General features: G+C 54.3%; 2 protein-coding genes across 15 annotated transcripts in view; both read left to right on the forward strand.

Annotated features, from left to right (window-relative positions):
* Positions 1–6,004, forward strand: part of Strada (STE20 related adaptor alpha) — a 31,596-nt gene extending 25,592 nt beyond the window's left edge. For all 14 annotated transcript variants that reach the window (XM_087909863.1, XM_087909865.1, XM_087909869.1 and 11 more), the window contains 5 exons: positions 1,924–2,095; positions 2,566–2,670; positions 4,303–4,544; positions 4,829–4,871; positions 5,143–6,004. In XM_087909863.1, the coding sequence (XP_087765989.1) occupies positions 1,924–2,095; positions 2,566–2,670; positions 4,303–4,544; positions 4,829–4,871; positions 5,143–5,295 (715 nt within the window). In that variant the 3' untranslated portion in view covers positions 5,296–6,004. The remainder of the gene's footprint in view (positions 1–1,923; positions 2,096–2,565; positions 2,671–4,302; positions 4,545–4,828; positions 4,872–5,142) is intronic.
* A 2,549-nt stretch (positions 6,005–8,553) lies between these two features.
* On the forward strand, positions 8,554–10,690 carry Limd2 (LIM domain containing 2). The gene is made up of 5 exons (XM_085695944.2): positions 8,554–8,681; positions 9,293–9,387; positions 9,531–9,575; positions 9,667–9,806; positions 9,901–10,690. The coding sequence occupies exons 2-5, from the start codon at positions 9,346–9,348 to the stop codon at positions 10,058–10,060; spliced, it is 387 nt and encodes a 128-aa protein (XP_085552070.2). The 5' UTR covers positions 8,554–8,681; positions 9,293–9,345; the 3' UTR covers positions 10,061–10,690.

Raw genomic sequence — 10,690 nt, forward strand, 5'->3', positions numbered from 1 at the left:
TGTAAGAGGCAGACATCAGAGCATTCAGTCTCGGGGCCAGCCTAGATTACATAATGAGTTCCAGGCTGGCTGGTCCCATCCTCCAGAACATGGTCAACATGCCAGGGGCCACACTATTAAATACAACTGACTCTCCCTCCCCCAGAAGCCATCAACCTCTCAGTTAAGGGTGGAGGTTCTTGAGCCCCTTTCTCTCGAATGCTAGAATGCTGACTGGCTCAGTCTTCTTGGGTCCTATGCAGGCAGCCACACCTTCTATGAGGTCATGAGTGCAGTGGTCAGATCGTGTCCAGAGGACACTGTTTTGGTCAGGTCTTCCCCACTTCTGGCTCTTTTGTTTTGTTTTTCTTTTTTCAAGACAGGGTTTCACTGTAGCTTTGGAGCCTGTCCTGGAACTCACTCTGTAGACCAGGTTGGCCTCGAACTCACAGAGATCCGCCTGCCTCTGCCTCCCGAGTGCTGGGATTAAAGGTGTTTGCCACCACTGCCCGGCTCCACCTTTGACTCTTACCATCTTTCTATCCCTCTCTTTGTAATGGTCCTGGAGCCCTGGTGGGAGGAGAGTGACACAGATGTCCCTAGACACTCACTAACTACACTTTGATCAGCTGTCAGTTTCACCACTAGTCATCATCCATGACACAAAGAAACCTCTCTGATAAGGCTTGAGAGCTGCACTAATCTGCGGATATAAAGATACAAATTTAGAGGGTACTAAGGCACATAATCTAGGCACATAGGGGCTAGAGAGATGGCTTAGCAGTTACGAGCGCACACTGCTCTTGCAGAGGACTCAGCACCCACGTTGGGTGGTTCACAACTGTCTGTAATTCCAGCTCCAAGAGCTCTCACAACTCGGTCCCCTGCAGGCATATATGCACATAGCCACTCCCATACACACAACTAACATAAAAAATAAGTCTTTAAGCTGGAGAAACAGCTCAGTGGTTATGAGAGTCTATCAATTCTGCAGAAGACTTGAGTTTGGTTCCAAGCATCTACATTGATATCTCACTACTGCCTACAACTCCAGCTCCAGAGGATCTGATACTGTCTTCTAGCCTCCTTGTGCATATATACACCCACAGACAGACACACACATGTGCTCATGATTAAAAATAAAAAGAAACCTTTTTTGTTTGTTTGTTTGTTTGTTTAAATCAAATGGCTGGGTATGGTGGCACATACCTTTAATCCCAGTACTCTGGAGGCAGAAGCAGGTGAATCTTTATGAGTTCAAGGCCAGCCTGGTCTACAGAGTGGGTTTCAGGACAGTCAGGATTACAGAAAGAACTGTGTCTGAAAACCCAGAACAAACAAATCTAATGGTGGGCTGGAGAGATAGCTCAGAGGTTAAGAGCACTGGCTGCTCTTCCAGAGGTTCTGAGTTCAATTTCCAGCAACCACATTGTGGCTCACAACCGTCTGTAATGAGATCCGGTGCCCTCTTCTGGCATGGAGACATACATGCTGGCGGAACACTGTGTACATAATAAATAAATAAATCTTAAAAAAGAAAATCTAGGGGGCTGGAGAGATGGCTCAGAGGTTAAGAGCACCGACTGCTCTTCCAGAGGTCCTGAGTTCAAATCCCAGCAACCACATGGTGGCTCACAACCATCTGTAATGAGATCCGGTGTCCTCTTCTGGCCTGCAGGCATACATGGAGGCTGAACACAGTGTACATAATAAATAAATAAATCTTTAAAAAAAAAAAAAAAGAAAAGAAAATCTAATGGTACGTGAATGGGGCATGTTACTTTGTTTTCAGGTATGTTTGAAAATATTCATAAATACCTTTACGTATGTATGAGAGGCACTTATATGCATGTGATATGGGTGAGAGCTGACCAGGTCTAATATTTGGAGACTGCAGATTTGTAGCATCAGGACACTGATGACACTGTCTTCACCTCCCTGCAGGAGTGTCAAGGCCAGCCACATTCTGATTTCTACGGATGGGAAGGTCTTCCTGTCCGGTCTACGCAGCAACCTCAGCATGATCAGCCACGGGCAGCGGCAGCGTGCAGTCCATGATTTTCCAAAATACAGTGTCAAGGTCCTGCCGTGGCTCAGCCCAGAAGTTCTCCAGCAGGTCTGTGTCCTCGGGCCCAAGGAGCCCCTTTCTCCCACCCACTCATAATTTCCTAAGGAAGCCCAGGGATTTGCTGGGATGGGGCTTCTCCCTGTTTCTGGTAGAGTAAGAGGTTCTGGAGGGAAGAGCCCCTGTTGGCCAGGTGTGCCTTAGCACCCATTCCTGGCAGCTGTGGATGTGTGGGGTCCCCAACCTTACCCTAGTGTCTGCCTCAGGGACACTTAGCACCCTAAAGATAGAGAACATTCTGGAAGTACTTGGTGCTCTGTATCTGTGCCGAGCAGGCATACCCTTGCCAGTGTGCCTGCTCATTTTTCAGCAGTGCCAGACATTCACTCTCCTCACATAGCAGTCCCTGCAGCAGAAGGTGAGGGGCGTGGTCAGTGTCTGGTCCTGACTGCGACGGGCATTCACCTCCTCAGAGCAGGGCTGCAAATGGAGTTACCTGTGCCTTTTTTCTTCCAACTTAGAATCTTCAGGGTTATGATGCCAAGTCTGATATCTACAGTGTGGGGATCACAGCGTGTGAACTAGCTAATGGCCATGTCCCCTTCAAGGATATGCCTGCCACTCAGGTGAGCCTGCAGACTAGTGTTCCCTTCCTTTTCAGCTGCCTGAGAAATGCCCACTGCTTCCTGCCACACTGGGAAACTAACTGTGGTTACTAACATGTTAGAGTCAGTCTTTTTGCTTCAAGAAGTTTCCCACCCGCTTGGTGGAGGGCGCTTGTGCAATTCTTTGTTCCCTTCTCTGGTGATGAATGTTGTGGTTGCCGAGCCCAACCCATGGGGTGGGGCAAGTAGGGCAGTGCAGAGAGAGGCTCCATCATATTGGACACTGCATGGCTCTGCAGTGAACGGCACTGACCAATTCTGTTATGCTTTGTTTTGTTTTGTGGAATAGCCTCTTCCTTCCGTAGTTCAGGCTGGTATCAAACTTAGAGCAACCCTCCTGCCTCACTTTCAAAGTTTTGTGTTTATAGGCATGCACCACCATGCCTAGCTAAGCTGCCCTGTCCTTATAAACTCATCAGATTTGTTGTCTTCCTTCCTAAGTACAACTAGATGATCAGTGTCCAGTTTCAAATTCTCAGGCATCTCTGAGTATTGCGCCACTGTATGCATTCTGTGTCCAGCTTATGCTCACACCCCTGCCATGCCTGCCTGGAGGCCACCACTCAGGCCGGTGGTGTAGTCCGCTCTTAGACAGACCCAGAGAAAAAACTTGTCCAGGCCCTATCACACCCAGGAAATGGGGTTGGGATTGTCTGGGCAAGTGTCACTTGAATCTTAGGTGCCAAGAACAGGACCTAGAACGAGGAGGAGACAAGAGCCTGAGCAGGCCTCCCCCTCAGGCTCACAGATCACTCACCTTGGGGTCGCAGGTTGAAGCTAGAGAATGGCTGAATCAGCTACCCTAAGCAGAGACCAAAGGAACTTCTAGGGGGTGATAATACTTTGTCTAATACTTAAAAAAAAATTGTGTGCACACACATGTGCACACACGTTACGTATGTGTGGTTGCCTCAGAAGTTCAGAAGAGGGCGTCAGAGCTCCTGGAACTGGAGTCAGACAGTTGAAAGCAACCCAACATGATGCCAGGAACCAAACTCAGGTTCTCAGTAAGAGCAGCAAGGAATGCTGTTTACTGGCTTGCTCCGTCTGCTTTCTTATAGAACCCACCACTCACAATGGGCTGGACCCTCCCCCATCAGCCACTAATTTAAAAAATGCCCAGTGGGCTGGAGAGATGGCTCTGGTTAAGAGCACTGCCTGCTCTTCCAGAGGATCCAGGTTCAATTCCCACCATCCACATGGCAGCTCATGACTGTCTGTAATTCCAGTTCTAGGGGGCTCAACACTCATGGCAAAACTACAATGCACATTTAAAAGAGAAAGAGTCAACAAAATAAAGTTATATTTGGAAAAGAAAAAGAAAATGCTCACTGGCCAGTGGTGGCACATGCCTTTAATCCCATCACTCGGGAGACAGAGGCAGGTGGAGCTCTGTGAGTTTGAGGACAGCCAGGGCTACACAGAGAAATCCCGTCTTAAGAAAAAATGCCCTCCGAGACTCCCCTCTCTCACATGACTCTTGTTAGTGTCAAATTGTCAAACCCTACCCAGCCCCCAACTTTGATCTTCACTCCCAGAGATTCCATTTGTTCAGGGGAGCAAGGGCACAACCCAGACCTGTCTCTTCACCAGATGCTGCTAGAGAAGCTGAATGGCACAGTGCCCTGCCTCCTGGACACCAGCACCATCCCAGCCGAGGAACTGACTATGAGCCCCTCACGTTCCATTGCCAACCCTTGCCTGAACGACAGCCTGGCCACTGGCAGCCTCCGGCCTTCCAATGGTGACTCGCCTTCCCACCCGTACCACCGAACCTTCTCCCCCCACTTCCACCACTTTGTGGAGCAGTGCCTTCAGCGCAGCCCTGATGCAAGGTACTCTGCTGGCCCTCAGCTGAGTTTCTGGGGGATGGGGAGCTTGGGGTTTATACCCAGCAGGGAGGCCGGCTCTTAGGCAGAGATCTGGATTCCCAGAGGAGTGTGTGGCTCCACAGCAAGAAGAACCAGCTTTCTGCTAAGAAGCCAGCCTGGGTGGCTTTGGCTGGTAGCTGTTGGGAGAGCTGAGGGAAGAGGAGGAGGGTCTTGGAGGAGAGGGTAAGTGTCAGGGTTTGGACAGCTGAGCCCAGGGGTCATATGAGTCTCTTTCATTTTCTCTTCAGGCCGAACGCCAGCACCCTCCTGAACCACTCCTTCTTCAAGCAGGTATGGAAGCGTTCCCCTGGTTCCTACCCTGCTGCTGCTCTGTGGTTCTAGGCACCCCCTCACTTCTGACCCCTTAGTGTGGGGGTAGGTGTTCTTGCTCTGCCTGATTGAACTAGAGGAATACCATGTTTCTGAAGCCCTAAGAGGCACTCACCTGCCTTTCCTTTTTGGCTCCAGGGCACCACGGGGCAGGAACCATGGTCTGGTAACTGAAGGTCCTGTGGTGTCCTGAGTTGTAGGATCTACCCTCCAACTTGTCTCTCTCCCTCAGATCAAGCGACGTGCCTCGGAGGCCTTGCCCGAATTGCTTCGCCCTGTCACCCCTATCACCAACTTTGAGGGCAGCCAGACTCAGGATCACAGTGGACTCTTTGGCCTGGTGACAAACCTAGAAGACCTGGAGGTGGATGACTGGGAGTTCTGAGCCAATGCAGCCTGCATCCTCCAGTGGGGGTGGGGTGTGAACCCTGGGGGCCCTTCCTGAGGATCAGCACCTACCCCTGGGTGCAGACTGGGTAGAAAGGACATTATGCTGGCAGAGCTGGCTGCCAGCTGCTTGAAAGGACATTCTGAAGAGACTTCACTGTTTTTGTGGCTTTTGAGACACAGGGAGTCCCAGTCACCAGGGACTTGGAGAGACCGGAAAGCTGACATCCTGTTCTGTGAGCTTGGGGACCTCCTTAGAAGGAAGAGACACTGCTTTAGCCCCGAGGCTGAAGTCCAAGCCCAGAGCTTAACCCGAGGGACCCTTCACTTCCTCTTCCCCGCACTTGCTCTCCTACCAGGCTGTTCCACTCATTTTCTGTGCTCCCAGATCCTGTAGGGCTAAACGGGGGACAAGTCCTAAGCATCCTGCCCCAGCCTTGTCCTGCCCTCAGGCATCTTCCCAGTTTCTGTCTTTAAGCACCTCATCCCCACCTCTCTCTTGGGCCCTAACACCTGAAATCTCTTATCTCGCTGTCTGTTACACTCCTTCCCAAGAATCCGCCAATGCCTCCTGTCAGCTGCTGCCTTGGTGCCTCCTCCAAGGGCCATAAATGTCTTGCCTTGTCTGAGGGCTTGAGTAAATCTTACGTTGTGTTAGTTTCATTGTCAGAACAAATTAAAAATTTCAGAGTATGTTAGGAATGCCACTAATGTTTCCATCTGTGCAGAGACTGTAGCTGGCTTGTAAGGGTGGCCAAACAGACTCAGGTGCAGGCAGGCCATCGTTCTCCCAGAGTGGGCTGAGTGGGTATGGGACATGGCAGTTGTTGCTTTCATAAGCAGACATACCAGTTTCTTTAAAAAAAACCCATGGTCTCTTAATTCCCTAGAATTTCGGGAGTATTATATTAAATTTTGCCTTGGCAAAGTTATCTGAAAAGGGTACCAGGGCTCTGAAAGCCAAGGGTGGAGGTCTTTATTGTGGCTCCTGGTGGTTGATACTAATACCCAGCTAGCATGTAACCCAAGAACCTGTTGTCCTGGCAGCCAGTGACCAGTGCAAGGGGACCGGCTCAAGCCTTGTTTCTGTGCGTTTTCACCTGGCTAGTCCTCTGGCCGAGGCACTTCAAACCCAGGTTTTTGTTTCATTTTTTGTTTTTGTTTTTTGTTTTTTTGAGACAGGGTTTCTCTATGAGTAGCCTGGGCTATCCTGGAACTAACTTTGTAGATCAGATTGGCCTCAAACTCACAGAGATCGCCTGCCTCTGCCCCCCCAAGTACTAGGGTTAATGGTGTGTACCACCACTGCCTGGCATAAATGCCAGTTTAAGGAAGTTCACCCTCCCTTTTCTGAGGCTTCCCAGGCCATTAGATGCCCTCACTTTCCGTTTTCTTAGAAATTTTTACAGTTGAGACTGGGAATGCAGCTTAGTTGGCAGAGCCTTTGCCTGGCATGCATGGGGTGTTGTGTTGGATCCAATCCTGAGCACTGCGTACACTGGGAGTGGCGCATGGTACCTCCCTATAAACCCCACACTTGAGGGTAGAGACAAGAGGATGGGCGTTGAGCATCAATCTCAGGGGCATAGCTGGAGACCTTGTCTAATAACTACAGAGCGCTTAACCTTTTTTTTTTAAAGGGCCTGTGAGAAAGGCCCATGTGATGTCCCAGACAACTATTTCCACTACTTCTACAGACCTGCCCAACTTGGTTTTTTCTTAGATACTTAAATTTTAAAATCCTTTTTTTTTCTTTTAGGTGTGTTCTTGTGTGCATCAGGATATGACTTATAGCCCAGGGTGGCCTCAAACCCAGAATATTGGCGCGGGCCCACAGCTGGCCGTCTTCTCTCCTACACTGTCTTCCTCCTTGCTGCCCACAGATGGCCCCAGCAGGCTAGGCTGCCAGTCAGTGCCCAGGAGCAGCCTCTTGGTATCCCTAAGTGCTTCACATTTCTTGCATCAAACAGCTCCCTTGGCGACTCCTATGACAGGTGTGACAATTTCCCCAGGAAGTCACCCCTAGCTGTGGAGGAGCACCCATCAGGAAGTCCGTGGCTGAGCCTCATTGCAGGCAAAACATGGTCTAGAGCTGGAACCCGAGAATCTGGAAAGCCAAGTGAAGCACAGCGTGGGAGTATTAGCAGCCAGGGAAACAGCGGGGGGGACTGGTGGGGACGGGTGGTGCAGCCTGCTGCCTCCCCGTTTCGCTGCCAGGCGGGAGGCGTTGAGTTGTTCTGTTCCCTGACACGCGTGGGCCCGCGCTAGAGCCACCAGTTCTATTCCTGTCCCGGGTGTGGGAATATGTCGCTGAGGGCTGTGTGCTTCGTGAAACAGCGTCTAGCCCGGCTTCAGGCAAAGCTTCCAGCAGAGGTCCGTGCCCCCGAAGCTGCTGCCTAGAGGCCCTCCAGTGCAGGGCTTTCCTCCCCGCGGGTGGCCGGAGGCACGCAGAGCGGCAGGCGCAGCTCTTGATGTACTTTGTTCTGTGAAGAAGTCCGCTCCCTTCCGTGGAGTGAAGTGTGCTTGCTGCAAGGAACTGGGTACTTTGAACTAAGGGCTTGACCTGGGCCATGGCACAGGCCAGGGGTTACTAATCCCACAAAATCTGGCCACAGAAACCGTTTAGAATACCCGGAGTGAGGGGGTGGGTGCTTTCGGAAACCACGCAGCTGTGGGAGTTCTGGGGGTGGCGGATCTGTCACACCCCTCACATGGCGGCATCGGCCCACCAGAGGCCACCTTGGCCTGACATCGGGGTATGGAGGGACCACGAGCTGCCTCCATCGTCCTCCGCAGCACTCCGTGGCTGCCAAGAGACCTGCCTCCGGAGTCCCCACAATGGGATAGCTCAGGGTACCGGGTCCCCGGAGCGCAAGGAGGGGGCGGAGCTAATGGGACTCGGCCTTCACAACGGCCAACGGGTAAACCGAGGCAGCGAAAAGCCCAGACCCATTTCTGAAGGTTCGCGCAGGGAGAGCCTCGTGTGGCGACCGTAGGCTGAACTCATCCCCGCCCGAGGTATGCTATTCAGTCCCGGCGTCGTCCCTTCCCCACTAGTGGCAGGGGAGGTCGGTTCCGGGAGGCGGGAGCGCGGGCTGCGAAAGCGGGGCGGGGGGCAAACAAAGACGGGGGGGGGGGCGTTGGCGAGCGAAGGGGAAGACAAAGCACAGAGGGGGGTCGGCGGCAGCTTCTCCCGGAGGCGGCCCCGGGCGCGCGGAGCCAATGGGCGGGCGCGGGGCGGGGGCCGGCGGGGGCGGCGCCGCGGTGAGGCGGCGGCTGCCGCTCGGGGACCACTGGCAGCGGTGGCAGCTCGCGCCCGCGCCTCTCGCACCCGAGGCGGTCCCCCAGCGACCGACCCCCGCCCCGCGGCGCAGGCCGGGCCCGGTGAGACCCACGGCGGCCGGGGGGAGGGGCGCGGAGCGTTGCGGGGCCGACGCCGCCTGGTGGTTCGCGCGCAGCGCTCGCTGGGACCTAGAGGCTCGCGTCGGTCCCGCTGGGCCGGCCCGTGGTGGGTTGGGTTCGGGTCTGGGGTCCAGAGGAGTAGGCGCCGGAGGCGGCGCAGCCGGGCCGGGCGGGAGGACGGGCCGAGCGCTGTCCAGGGGCTGGACGTCTGAGCCCGGTGCGGGGGACCGCGCGGGTCAGGCGGTGCCCGGCCCATACCTCTGCTGACCTCCCGTCACCCCCGGCGGGGTCTCCGCCCGTTGGAATCACACGCAGGCACCGCGGAGTCCTCTGTCCCCGGCCGCTCTCGCTAACTTTGTTCTAGCCCTACATATGTTTCCACTCAGGGACCCCCGATCCCTTGGGGAGCTGCATGAGGGGCGGGCAGGCTGGGGAGGGGGAGGATGAAGGGCGGAAGTGGCAAGACCCAGAGCAACAGGAAATGACTTAGGGAAAGTCCCAACCGCAGCCCCTCAACCCCCTGCCTAAAAACACCCCAGCCTGCAGGATGGGGGAGGGCTCTTGGGGCCCCACTGACTGACTTCCCCTTACAGAACCCTCCTGGCGCCGCGTCTCCACCCAGGCCGCCAACCATCTCCGAAGAGCCATGTTCCAGGCTGCCGGAGCCGCCCAGGCCACCCCCTCTCATGTAGGTGACCAGTCAGGTGGGAGGGGTAAAGGGGACAGGAGCAGCTTGTTTGCTTGGCACCTTCTGCCACCTCTCGAGTGCCCCTGGGATCTGGGCTGGGCCACCGGAGAGCTGACCCCGCTCTGACCGCTCCTCTTCCCCAGGAAGCCAAAGGCAGCAGTGGCAGCAACACGGTGCAGCGCTCCAAGGTAGGGGCCCAAGGGTGGATGTGGGTGGAGGAAAGGGTGGGTGCTGTGCTGATTAGGCTTCTTGCTGAGTGTACCCTACCCCACTCCACAGTCCTTTAGCTTACGGGCTCAGGTGAAGGAGACCTGTGCAGCCTGCCAGAAGACTGTGTACCCTATGGAGCGGCTGGTGGCAGACAAGCTCATTTTCCACAACTCTTGCTTCTGTTGCAAACACTGCCACACCAAACTCAGGTGCGCCCCTGCCCTGCCCATTTAACTTGCCCCCACCCCTATCCTGTCTTCCAGTCCTGACCTAGACTGACCCAGCTGTTCTCTGCTTCCGCAGCTTGGGCAGTTATGCTGCACTGCACGGTGAATTTTACTGCAAACCTCACTTTCAGCAGCTGTTTAAGAGCAAAGGCAACTACGATGAGGGGTTTGGCCGCAAACAGCACAAGGAGCTCTGGGCCCACAAGGAGGTGGACTCAGGCACCAAGACAGCCTGAGGCCCTCTAACATCCATCCCCTCCCTGCACATGGCCTACAGCTGGCCAGTGGGAAGGAGGTTGATCTGGGCTTGGGGGAGCGGGTGGGAAAGGATGAGGCTCCCTCAGATAGGTTTCAGGCTTAGGGCTCTGCTCCAGGATTCCTTACTTTTCCCATAGGAGGTAGAGGTTTGGGAAGCAGAATTGGAATTTTCACCATACCGCTTCCTTCAGACCATCTCACCTCACCCCAAGGCTCCCTGGGATGCCCACAAGCCCAGCTTCCCTATTTAGGTGCCTTTTCTCCAGCAAGGAGTCAGCATGCCCTCCTCAGGGTCCCAAGCTCCCACACTGCCACCTGGGCCTTGTGCAACCCCGTGTCTCCCCATCTACCTCTGCCCTTAGCCTGGTTCTGAGCCACAGAGATTGGAAGAAGAGGAAGAGTGCCATCTGCTGGGCCTCTTATATGTCACCTCACCAGTGGGGGAGGAGGCTGGGAAGAGACAAGACACCCCCATAGCCTTGGGGTCTAGGGGCCCCTTGCTGGAGCCTCAGCTAACAGGGTCGGCAGTAGCTACGCTCCCCTCCTCTCCACTGCTGTGCTGTTCTGACTGTTGTGATCAACCCTGTTTTAAAACATGTTTAAACAGA

Source organism: Myodes glareolus, chromosome 9 (assembly GCF_982192425.1).
Source record: "Myodes glareolus chromosome 9, mMyoGla1.1, whole genome shotgun sequence".
In the NCBI taxonomy this organism is placed as follows: Eukaryota; Metazoa; Chordata; class Mammalia; order Rodentia; family Cricetidae; genus Myodes; species Myodes glareolus.

What these genes read in the sequence shown, in the direction of transcription:
- Limd2 (XM_085695944.2), top strand. Translation starts at nt 9,346, where the DNA reads ATGTTCCAGGCTGCCGGAGCCGCCCAGGCCACCCCCTCTCAT. An exon ending in CCCAGGCCACCCCCTCTCAT is followed by an intron (nt 9,388 to 9,530) that starts GTAGGTGACCAG and finishes CCTCTTCCCCAG; the next exon opens with GAAGCCAAAGGCAGCAGTGG. An exon ending in CACTGCCACACCAAACTCAG is followed by an intron (nt 9,807 to 9,900) that starts GTGCGCCCCTGC and finishes CTGCTTCCGCAG; the next exon opens with CTTGGGCAGTTATGCTGCAC.